Consider the following 12,878-nt stretch of genomic DNA (forward strand, 5'->3'; position numbering starts at 1 on the left):
TTTCCCTTTACTGATCAATCATTTGGTCCATAAAAGGTCAGAAAATAATGAAAAATGTCCCTGTGACTTCTGAAAAACGGATTAAATTTATCATACTGGTCTGCAAACTTAAAGAAAGATGTTCAGGTTGATTAAAAGCAGTCACAACCTACATAAGATCCAAAGAAAATGCAGATCATCTACAATCTTCATGTGTTCTTTCAGCCTTTTTGTCCATCGAGACTAGTTTGAATATTCACAGTATATTTAAATAAATAATCTATAACTTAATTCACCTCTGCAGCTGTCTGTGACACTTTCAAACACTTTTCTCTACAGAAATTATACATTTATAAGGCAAAATACTGGAGTTTTTTATAAAAACAAATGGCAAACAATCTGTTTCCAGTCTCCAAATATGTAGCGTTGGCTTTCTATGGCGGAATAAAGACGAGGAACAGGAGCAAAACCTCACAAGGGGGAAGCAGAACCATTAAAATCAGTTAACAATTAAGTGATTCTTTCTATTCCTGTTGATCAACTAACCTACAAATCCTTTCAGCTGAAACTTTCCTACTGGTGCTTTTGTGTATTGTTGCAGATTCACATCTCTCTGTGAACGTGTGTTGTGCAGCTTTAACAGATAAAAGACTGATCAAGTGTCAGGAGATGAGATATTCTGGATGTTTTGCTGCCCATTCGGGAGCTGATTCTGCAGAAACTTGACACCGTGACCTGTTTCGTTGAGTAAAACAGACAGCGGAGGTCAACAGGAGAGACTGGGAGTGATTACGGAGGAGGAGGAAGCAGAATTCAGACTGACGGGAGGAAGTTCTGCAGAAAAATGAGCGAGCCGGCGTCTTGGGACGAGCGCTGGTGCTCAGGAATGAGTCCAGAGGAGGCAGGCTTGTCTGGGATGTTTAACTTAAAGTGGAAGTAGACAACTAGTAGCAACAAAACTATGATCTCAGCGCTGTGATGAAGGCAGAGTGACACATCCAGTTGTATTAATAAGCGGGCAGGTTGTGTGATCTAACGATTAGGCACGAAGAGCTCAGACTTTATGGAAAACTTTGGAAGCATTAACGGCCGATAACGATCACGGCGGTCAATTTGGCTGTATGTTAAGTAATGTTAAGAGATGAGAAAGTATCATGAAGTGTTCATTAATTGGGAGCTTAACCAATAAAATGATCTGTAGATGAATTAAATAAAATTTTTTTAAACACACCAAGTTAGAAGAATAAATTAAACGTACCGAGGCAACACAAAGCGCGAGGCGGGCGGCAGACAGAAAGCCAAAGAGTTGTCTACTTCCTCTTTAAGTGGTGCAGTTTAGTCCTGACTTGTGGCTCTGGGAGTTCATGTGGAGATCTGCGGCGCTGAGTGAGAGTTACTGGGAGGTTGGAAAGTCTCTCAGGGTCGGACAGTCGTGGGTCTTCTTCTCGCCGTCTCAGCTGCTCGTGTCGTCGCTCTCTGTTCGCTCTTTCTTCTCCAAAACATAAAAAATAAAAAGATGAGACGGAAAACAAAAGACAGAACAGTGTGATGGAGCATCAGAGGAAGATTTTGAGAATAAAGAACACGATGGGAAGGAAGTTCGAAAGCTTTGAAGTCGCTGTGGTTCTTTCTTCAGAATAGACAGTCTTGTTAAAGTCCTGATACTTTAAATATTAAATATTTCCTCATTAGTGGAGCCCACACCTCAGTGTAACTGCTCAGGATGCTCCATTTTAACTCTTTAGCTCTTCTGATATTTGCCCTCCGAGATAACATGCTTCATTTTCCATATTTAAAAGTAGACAAACGCACAGCAAAGAACAAGACAACAAGTGGACCACTTAATAAATCAACACCCATCACCACCATGTGTGTTGGAAATATTCACCTTCTTGTTGCCGAACGGGGGCTCTTTCCAAAGCGTCTCCACGGCGACGCGGCCCTGCTGAGCCCAGCCGTACGCCGAGTCCCGGCTCGCCTGAGAGAAACACCGAAAACATCAGCAGCCACAAAATGGATGTCAAATCACTCAGAGAAATCAGAGAGAGGGCTGCATGGTCGACCTGATCACATGCTGGACACATCCAGTAATATCAGAGACGTTAGTATAATTACTAATGACTTCTGCTTTTCAGCATCACTGGAGGGGATTTTTCTGATCCAAACAAGCGAGAGCTTCTGTAAAAACAGCTCCGTACATCAATCAAGGCAGAGAACTAGTCGAAGAGAGAGACTGAGAACATGTAGAACACTTTGTGACTCCTCCTAACCCCCAGAAACACACTAAAAACTGAAATTAAACTCAAAATGTCAGGCTTCCTGTTGGGTTTAGGTCACGGCACCAAGAGACTTTTTTGTGCGTCTGAACATGATTCATCAGTGTATCACAATCAATGATACAGAGAATCAATTTCAAACCCCATAAAATAACTGGGTTTATTACACAGTCTGTTTCAGAGGAACCTTCTGACAAACAAGAGGCTCAGCGTCTCTTTTATCTCATCAGCTCATGTGTTCTCATATCTGCGCCCTGCCCTTCTCGCCTGCTTCATTCCTGCATGTGCTGCGATGGAATCAGGGCGTTAGAGAGAGTCTCTTTGTTCCCGCCCGCCGGCTCTCTGGGTGGAAATGCAGTAAATAAAATGACCCAGACATCGGTGGAAATTAAAAACACAAATCACAGCCAGAACTTCCTGCAGGAAAAGCACAACCCTTTCCTGAAAAGGAAGCGCGTCACAGATCAAACACAGACACACCAGCACTGATACAACCCAAACTAATGAATGAGACCTGCCTGGAAAGTTTTAATCTACGTGACGTCTGTCAAATCTGCAGAGGCTGAGTTTACAGGGCCAGGGTGTGATTTTCCTGTTAAAATAACAAACTCTCACCGATGGAACTTTCTGAAAAATACAACCTACCACCAATAATTTGTACCTAAAAATATAAATAACTGATAAACTAGAGGTCGGTCACTGTTCTTGCTTTTAAAGCCATTTCCTGAGTGTGTTCCAGTTCTGTGAGGAGCATCAAATAAAGTGGAGAAAAACGATTTAATCTGATTTAAAAAAATATATATATATATAAAAATAACTGTATTGGCACATGAACGCACATACACACCTTCAGTAAGGACGCAGCCTGCTGAGGGTAAAACATGGAGGCACTCAGAGCCATGAGACCCACCGGAAACACCAGACGCTTCACTTTGGAGCCTGAAAGAGAGAAAGAGGTCTTAATGTTTAAATATGAAGGATTTAATAATGTGCAGCACTATTTCACTTTAGTTTAGGATTAGCAGATGGGATAATGGAGGAGTTTATTAATGGATTCATAATATATCAATGACTTTTAAAACTCTTTATCTTACTTCTATGTGGGGGATAATCGTGCCTTAAGTTCTGGAACTACAGTTCCCATAATTTGAAGGAGGTGTAAACAGGAAGTATAATAATTTAGCGAAACACTACAACATGTTTTTAGTCTGTATTTGTTCTCATTTTGGCAAAAGGCACAGTTTAAAGTATTAGCCGAATTAACTATTAGCATTTCCTCTTTGCAGTGTTCCCATGGATGTCAAGAAAACTGTCACTGGATTACTGAGACACTGAAGAAAACTTAAAAACTTGATGATTCACAGGCAGCTTCTGCAATTTCTAGGCGGATTTATAGACACACTGAATATAAAAATGTGTATCACTAGTGCAGATTTTGATGCTGCAGTTTTAAAGGTTCAAAGTTGCTCTTGCTGTTTCCTGAAAGAGAGATTAGGATTACAGGAACCGTGTGGTGAAAACAGACAAATGACACTTAAAACACCTCCAGTGCTGCCGGCTGTCACAGATTATTTCCCCCCCACTTGAAATATTTTCCTGGCCTCGCCCTCGCTTGTTATCAGCCGGTCTGCTGCCTTTGACCTGACTGGTCTCTGTGAGGTAATGCTTGAGTGCAAACATGCACAGGTTACCTTTGGCGAAATAAAGTCCCAGGAAGCCAGAGAAGCCCACAGCCGCTACACTGGGGTAGAGGTCGGGAGGAGGGTCACTGAGGAACTGGTACGCATCTGAAACATAACGTAGGGCAGGAAGGAAGGAAAAAGGAAGAGATGTATCTCAGCAAACACTGTTGCTTTACTGCACTGACTGACTGACTGACTGTCGTGTTCAGTGTGTTTTCTCACCTGTAACTGTTGTCACAGAGGTGCTGATCGTGGGCTCCACGGTCCTGTACACTTGCTGGGGTCCAAAAATCATCAGGCAGACAGAAGATCCAAGCAAACTCAATCAAAATGTGCAATAAAACAACATTTAAACATTCTTTCTGACTCTGATTTTAGATTTTAGGTTCAAACTTTAGTGGGACTGACGGATTAATATCACAGATCACCTGAAACCAGGTTACAGCTACGATCCCTTCAAGACTGTATGGATTTATTTCAACTATTTTATGGATTTCAAATCACATAGAGACAGAACAGGTGCAGAGCAGAGGGGTTAAGGAGGAATTAAAGCCAAAAGGTCTTTAACATAAGTTTAACAGTGTTTCGAGGCTGTTAATAGTTTGGAAACATCGCAAAGAAATGCAGCACAAAAGGTTGTTTTCCATGTAAGTCAGTTATATGTGTGAATACATCTGTTATCCAAAAGTCTGAGACCACTTTGAAAAACTAATATTTTCACGTAATCCTGGAAACTAGCAGGAAGTTTGAGGATTCAGGAACATTTAGAAACAGAAGAGTTACAACTGAAGGAAGCACAAAGGAGTTCAGCTGGTCGACGCCACAACTTTGCTTAAATCTTTGTCTTTTTAAATATTTCTGAATCGTCTAACTTCATTAGGTTTTTAAATATTTCAGATTGTGGTCTCAAATTGTCCAAAAAAAAATAAAAAATATGACTGACTGAACCTTTAACACTCTGCTAGAAAAGGAAATAAGGTGAGGTTTATTTTTCATGTACCGCTCCAATAGCATTTCATAAGGATGCAGGAGAGGAGGCAGAGACTCTGTAAACCTAAAACAGCCTCCTCTCGACATGCAAGTGCAGCAAGAAGCCAAAAGCAAACAGGTGGTTCGGACACGTGGTTTTTGTGGCGTCTGTGACACGTTGCTGTTAGGTTGCCCTCTTTTTCAGCCCTAATAAGAGCAGTTTTCATGTCACTAACCTCAACTTTCTCCATTGCAGCCTGGCCCGTTTGCTGTAAAACACAAAAAAAAGTTTGATTTAATTGTAGAGGATTTGAAATAAAGTGGATTTTTCCTTCTACGGTCAGAGAGGGCGACATGCTGAATGTCCCAGCGGGCTCGATATTTGTCTTTTCAGCATACAGCTTGTTTTAATTTAATCCACGCTTCCCTGCACGTGTGGGCGTGATGAAAACCAGAAGAGGGTTAAATCCTGCAGGGGCACAGAAGGAGAACAGGACGGAAACTGAACTCAGACAGAAGTGCTGCGAGTTTCATGCGACGTTCCAGATGCAGCACACACGCCTCTGCATTAGAAAGACCGCCGCACCAAACTGCATTCTGAAACTGGACGGTTTTAAAATGAGAACACATTCCTCAAACACACCGGAGCTACCAAACAACAGCAATAACACAAATATGGATAAATAATAAGTAGCACCGCTCGCTAGTGTCTCAAATAGTGGAAAACCAGTTGAACTTGAGGTTTCGACAAACCAACCACAAACCACTGGTTGTGCAACCTGCCCATCATGCATCTCTCTGCGCCTGTCGCCGTTCTGGAAATAAGTGATAAAACATGCACGAGCTGTGCGACTCTGTTTCCTGCAGCGATGATGGCAGACGGTCGTAGCAGCTGACCCCAGAGCACAGACGTTACACATCAGGAATGAAAATGGAGGAATTTTTGAATGTGAGCAAGAACGATTGAGCCTTTATGAGTCCCATGAGGATGTTATTGTATCTATTGCTGTTTTTGAGCCTTTTTTATTGTTTTTATCCCCTTTTTTCTTGTTGTAGGTCACTATTGTTTATTGTTTCATCTGTAGAAGTCACTCCACTTATTGTAAGATCGTTTTATTTGGCTTGTTTTCCCTTTTTTCGTTTTATTTTTCTGTTTTTGCTTTTCTGTGGTGTACAAGTGGTTGCTTTGTAAAAGCTAAAAAGTGAATCCGTAGAATGAATAAAGGTTGAAATCTGTGAAAAACACAAAAAAGCTTTAAGCCGAAACTTAAATTTCAAAGCAACGTTTGTCCTCAGCAGGACAATATTTACACTAATAGCCACGAAGGGCCGCCATGTTCTTTTGATACATAAATCAATAAGAAATATGACTGTAAATCTGACTCAGTCTTATTGCTTTTCTTATTGTTTGATTTATGTTGGGAATTACGATGTTTAGCAGAGAATTATTTCTTCTTAACTCTTTTAGCCTCACAGTTTATTACCGCTCTTGTTATTTGACTTATTGTTTTTATTATATTTATTGCACTGAAGCATATTTATTGAATGGTGGCATGTAAGAAACAACATTTTGTTTTTATGTGAAGCATAAAAATGTCAAATAAAGAAATCCCTTGTCTCTGATTGGTCAGTGAGCACGTAGCCCCGCCCTAAAGCCCCTCCCCCTCTTCCTGGTGTATCTTCCTGTGCTGAAGAAGACTGTAAACTAGAGACTGAGAGCAGGAACTCATCAGGAAAATGTTCACTGAGCTGATAAAGTGAGAAGTCGGCTCATTTCCTCATTGACTTCCATCCAATCAGACTTCTGTGTGGAGCCAGTGGAGTCGCCCCCTGCTGGACACTAGAGAGGACGCAGCTTTAAGGCTTCACTGTTCAGACCTGGAAGCTACAAACACTTCTTAAACACAGTCTGTGGCAGAGTGAGCGGTTAGTACCGACTCCACCCTTCACAACACGAACCCAAAGATCGTTACGACATCACCGAACGTCATCGTTGACACTTGTTCCCTTGAAGGGAGGCGACGGCGAGCAGCACGTATGAACACACCTGACACCGGTTCGTGTACGGTTCTGCCCATTTCCTCAGCGATGCGACGCTCTGCTCCAACGTGCCGGCCTCTGGCTCCACGAACCGAGGCTCTGCTTCGGGGCTGGTGTACAGCGACGGCAGCTGAAACATACAAGAAGGAGAAAACAGTCAGTGTTTGTCCACTGAAACTCTCAAGACTGACCAAGGATGTTATTTACTGTGTTTCATTGTGCAAGAATGACTTCTTCTTCTTCAAAGATGCATCAGTAATCTTAATTATGTATTTATTAATTTAGCAGCTGCAACTAACAATTGTTTTCTTGATCACTTGTTTGGTGAGGAAAATGTCTGGAGATGTTTTGTTTGATCAACAGTCCAAAACCCAAAGATATTTAATTTACAACAATACAAAACAGAGAAAAGCAGCAAATTCTCACATTTAAGGAGCCAGAACAAGAAAAGCATTTCTGCTTTCTGGTGATCAGCTAATTGATTAAACTACATCTCAGATTTCTGCATTATATAATAATTGTTCTCTGATTTATGTGTCTCCCCTGCAGTTCCCATTGACATTGGTCGACATGGATCATTTTTAATGCATGTGTATGAATGACCAGGGGACTCTATGTTGCATGTACATCGTCATTTTATCCAAATTATGATTTTAAAAAAGACAGGATAAGACATATAGTGTACTCAAGTACTGTACTTATGTAGAAATATTAGATACTTGTACTTTGAGTCTTTTCTTCTCAGGCCACTTTCTACTTCTACTCCACCAAATCTAAATACTGCAATTTTTACTGCCCTGCATTTATCCGACAGCTTCAAAGTTACTTTACAAATTAAGATTTTTGCACTCAAAACTAGTATTATCACAATTATACCATTTTATTGATGATTGATTGAGTCATTTTTCCTGTAAAAACACTTCCTGGTTGCAGCTTCTCAGATTTGCTGCTTTTCCTGTGAATGACTCGAGTGTGTTTTTTAATAATGTTGAAGTTTGGACACAACAGCATCAGTTATCGATGAACCCACCTCATCGATGCTCAGGGATGGATGCGGGCTGCTCTTCTTCTTCGCCTCGCCGGCAGCGAGCACCGAGCCGCTCAGCAGGCGTGTCACACCTGGAGCTGCGATACACAGCGACACCTGGCGGCACACCGGCACAACACACGGCAATGCTAATATGCTAACGGCCATTCAGCTCACTACCAGAGCGCTAAATGAGGCTGTTAAAACAGTTAAAACACCTTAGATATTAATTCAGACACTATAAAACATTATACAACTACAAACAGACTTTTTAACTGTTAAGAAAAGAGAGATTTAGCTGTTTAGCTGTTAGCAACAGCAGCTAGCAACATGCTAACGCTAGCTGTTGACTAATTTAACAGCGCTTCGTGTCGTTTTGTTGTTAAATTAGCGGTGTTAAGCACAATATAATATACCTCACTAGACGACAGCCCCCGCTTAAGAAGCATGTAATGTTTTAAAGTGACAATGGTTAAGAATAGTTACCAGTTTCACATATGACATTCTGGACCAGATGACTTTCGCTTTTCTACGGCAAGCCGGAGGTGTGAGGCACCAAACTGCGCATGCGCTCTGTATTTCAGCTGTCAAAACATAAAATTGGCCTAATAAAGTTTATTTCTCCTGTGTTACACCAACAGGTTTTAATTTAATTTATTTTAATTCTTTATTCTTTATTTGATTCCTGTGATGTGAAATGTCTGATCACCTTGTAGTTTAAAATAATTTATTCCAGTTTGCTGAGATATTCTCAGATCTGATTATTAACCCCATTTATCCCATTTCTCCCAGTTTTCTGTGCAGTTTTTCTAAGTTTGGAGACAACCTGCATTCATTTATTTAGTTATGCTGAACATTCCCAAGCATTTTTCCTATTAAATGTGCACAAACCAGTAAGTACTCCTATTAATTAACTCTTAAAAACACTTCTCCTGACTGAATAAGGAGGAAAATCTCATTTTACTGCAAAAACGCTTTGTAACATTGTTTTTAGAATTGCTTTATAAATAAATGAACACATCTTTTTGGCATCTTAGTCTGTTTTTACTTTAAACCAAAGTGCTGGGACATTAGGCAATTCATTGATCAGTGACAGAAAATATATACTTTCATGACCATTTAAGCAATTTAGCAAAAAACCATTCACTGGTTCCTGCTTTTACATATGAGGATTTACTGCTTTTCTCAGTTTTATATCGTTATGTGATGATTTTTTAATTTTGTGGGCAACTTTAAAAGGAGTCACTTCACTACTCGCTGACACTTCATGCACTAATTAGAGACTTCAAACAATAAAAACGTGTCAATAAACATAATATATTGTTAGCAGCAGCTCCTGTGATCAAATCCTTCTAAAGAAATTAATAAATTAGTCTCAAAAAATCCCTGATTAATATTAGAGAGATTTATTTTTTGTATAATAACCACAAGTGGAGTCAGAAACAAACACACACGCAGCTGAAAGTTGACCAATATGAACATTTATTTCTGGAAAGAAGTTACAAATCGTTTCCAAAGAGTTTCTATTCAGATTATAAGATATGTTAATCTGATTTTACTTTCTTTTTCGGATACAGTCGTTGTAGCAAGGTATTCTTCTTCTTTTTTTTTTTTTTTTAAAATCCTCTATTCTGTTTTCCTACTGACAGACTGAAGACTGGTGGACTAAAGGACGCTGCGCTAGGACTGAAAGTGCCTCAGATCAGGACAGTAGTACTGTATCGGTTTACATTTCTTCTTTTAACAGCAACATGAGAGGAGGAGGAGGAGGAGGAGGAGGAGGAGGAGCAGTGAGAGGAGGCGCGATCATGTTGATGATATCGGCTGCAGAGTACAGCGACACGTAAAAGGGACGTGGAGTTAAAGAGGCCTGTTTCCTGACCGTTCCTGCATCTGACAGTGTGATCACTGGAGTAGTTGCAGTTGAGAATTAAGGGGAGAAATGTGCAAAAACTGGAGCATAAGAGCTAGAAAACAGGAATAACTGCAGCTTTGGGGATGAAAAATGATCATCTGAAATGTTTTGAGCCTGAAAAACGGAGAACGTGACCTGATTTGAACACTAAAAATGAACTTGTAGAGGGGAAAATACAGTTTAAAAGCAAAAACAGTTACTTTTCCTTCTATTTTGTGTTTTTATTCAGCTTTTGCTCACAAGTTTTTAAAGTCTGTAAATTGACACGCAGCTGCATATTAGAGCCGGAGTCGATAAATAGAAACTATTCTGATGATGTATTCAGACATTTTTCAAGCACAAATTACAAAGATTTGGAGTTTCCAGCTTCTCAAATCTGCTGCATGTCTTCGTCATATATGACAGTAAATAAAAGATGTTTGAGTTTTCTGACAGTCGGCTCAACACAACAAGACATTTGAACACATCACGTTGAATCATGTTGGACACTTTTACTGCATTATCTGTATTTCTTGAAAACATTTTCCCTCTTTGAAAACAAAAGATGCTTCATGAAATCTGCAGTGAAACATGTGAAAACTACACGACCTAAGATTTCTAAAAGTGCCGCAAAGCGTTGACGATTTCCCCCCAGAAAAGCTGCGGCTCAGGTCTCGACAGGTTTGTGCGTGGACAGCTGGGTCATGAATTAAAGGATAATACCGTGTTTTCATACCTGGGAGAAACTCAAAACCTTGCTGCCTGCAAACAGGTTGGTATGATGACGTGATGGAAAACCTGTGAATTTCACATCTGGTGAGGTGAAAATGTGCATACAGGAAACAAACACCAGTACCCTCCTTTAAAACTGTACCTGCTCATGTGTTGACATCAGATACATTTTCAAATATTTCCACTGATAAGCTCACAGATTTCATTAACTTTTCTTCTTCTTCTTCTCCTCAAAGCGTCCGTTCATTAGCCACATGCTGTGCTGCCGAGGGGGACCGAGGATGAAAGAAGATCAAGTACAATTTGAGTACAACGCGCTTCGCAATGAAACCCTTGTCGTAATAAATAACCCTACTAATGTTACTGCATAGCTCGGTGAAAGCAATACTTCAGAAAATAAAAATAAATAACTTAAATACACGGCTGACATACAGAGCTGCATCAGTATGTGCTCTAGCCCTTTTCACAGTTGGCTCATGGGAAACAAAATACAAAAACAAATATCCAGAGATCAGAAAAGGTGGAGCTGGTAGTCGAGCAGGGCTGGCTGAGCTGCAGAGATGTGAAAGCTGTGCAGGACACATGACAACAGAAACTCAAACCTGACACTAGACCTGTAAAATAAGGGACACAGCCGAAGCACTGCAGGGGGCATCTCAATGTCTGAAATTAACCCAGCCGACGGAAGGACGCTGTAAAAATCAGCTTTGGTGGACGTAACGGTAAGAATACTGGCTGGTCACTTTGTTTTTCAGCCTCATTTGCACTGAGAAGTGAACATGAAAGCCTGGAACATGAAACGTGTGGACAAATTCACAGGTAAACAAACAACAGGCCTCCTGCAAGAACTCATGTCAGATTTGTTTTGGAGTTTACAGGATATAAAAGCTCAAGAAACTCTTTTATTGTTTCCTCCTGTTTCAGCTTCGCTCTCGTCTTTACTTTGGGGTTTTCCAGTGGGTGGAGACAGTCGGCCTGCAGGAGGTCACATGTCCAACGGATCAGCTTATGACATCACAAAGGGGGCCAAATCTAAACGGCGTGTTTTCACACATATTTACTAAAAGATGGAGCAGAAACGGAGAGAGGACGGCCTTTTTCTCAGAGTCTCTAGAGACACCAGGGACACGTAAATATGTTTAAAAGTGCATTTTGCATAATATGGGACCTTTAAGCAAAGACAAGTTTAACTTTTCTCTTTCCTTATATTATATCTTCTAGGTTTTAGTTGCACGAGTCACGTAGAGACACTCTTCCTCTCTACAGCTGGTGCGACCTGAAATCATAAGAATACTGAAATATGAACAAATTTGGGGTTTAAATATATTGAAATGAATGAAAATACAAAATATAACTGAAGCCAAACTAATATTCTGTTTACCAGATCATCAGAGGTTTTTTAGTTTAGATTTCATGAACTTCATCCGCAGTTGGTTGAAAGTCTTCCTCAGTTAAAACACCTGATGTGTGACATCATCATCAGCCTGTCTGCGACTGTTTTCTTTAGAGAGACGCTATTTAGCAACATGCACAAGCGATTATTTTCACACATATTACGAGTGTTGATGGTAACCGTTGCTTTTAAAAATGTAAAAATGACGATGATGTGATTTCTCCTATGACTTGAAGGCCGGAGCGTCTTCGCAGCACCACAGCGTCTCATTCATAACATTAAAACATTAAACTGCAGGTCCTGTGGTTTGGATAATATTCTGATTTAGCATTCATTTGCTCATTTCCAGCAGCAGGAGGAGAAGCTCCGCTGTGTGAAAGTCTTCTTTTTAATCTTTGGTTAACATTTTTTGTAAAGTAAAACCTTCCCTTCCTGTAACCACACACCTCCTCATCCAAAGGTGCCGCTAATCAGGCTGGAAAGAGGAATTTACACCAAGTTTGGTGAACTTGTACCTCACAGAAAGACTAAAGTATGAGAGAACGTGAAAATGTTCTTGCACGAGGCCAAATGTTTCTTCACTTTTCTGACTGGCTGCAGATTTGTTGCTCATCTCGACTCGTCAGCCACAAAGTTAATTTCAGACACCGCCACCGAGCGTCCGTCACACACACACACACACACACACACACAGCATGTTGTAACACTTCAGCTGCTGTGAAGATCAGCTGGTCGACTGTGCACTCACACCCAACGAGCCACGACAAGAACCAACGAAGTGCAGCGGGGAATGTAGACGACAGTGAGTGAAGCACTGCCAGGCGGAAACAGACAACATCTTTGACCCCTGCGGTGCTGGAGCCCCCGTCGCCATCGTCACATGACT

The 12,878-nt window shown here is 40.7% G+C and overlaps 1 protein-coding gene across 1 annotated transcript; it reads right to left on the reverse strand.

The window, feature by feature from the left end:
* Positions 1–1,149: 1,149 nt before the first annotated feature.
* Positions 1,150–8,515, reverse strand: apoob (apolipoprotein O, b). The gene is made up of 9 exons (XM_070853226.1): positions 8,460–8,515; positions 7,977–8,090; positions 6,954–7,076; positions 5,143–5,175; positions 4,160–4,214; positions 3,947–4,042; positions 3,103–3,194; positions 1,868–1,957; positions 1,150–1,471 (listed from the first exon to the last, which is right to left on the reverse strand). Exons 1-9 carry the CDS (start codon positions 8,475–8,477, stop codon positions 1,433–1,435), a joined length of 660 nt encoding a protein of 219 aa, XP_070709327.1. The 5' UTR covers positions 8,478–8,515; the 3' UTR covers positions 1,150–1,432.
* Positions 8,516–12,878: the final 4,363 nt, after the last annotated feature.

The sequence above is a fragment of the Pempheris klunzingeri genome, chromosome 21 (genome assembly GCF_042242105.1).
Source record: "Pempheris klunzingeri isolate RE-2024b chromosome 21, fPemKlu1.hap1, whole genome shotgun sequence".
Lineage (NCBI taxonomy): Eukaryota > Metazoa > Chordata > Actinopteri > Acropomatiformes > Pempheridae > Pempheris > Pempheris klunzingeri.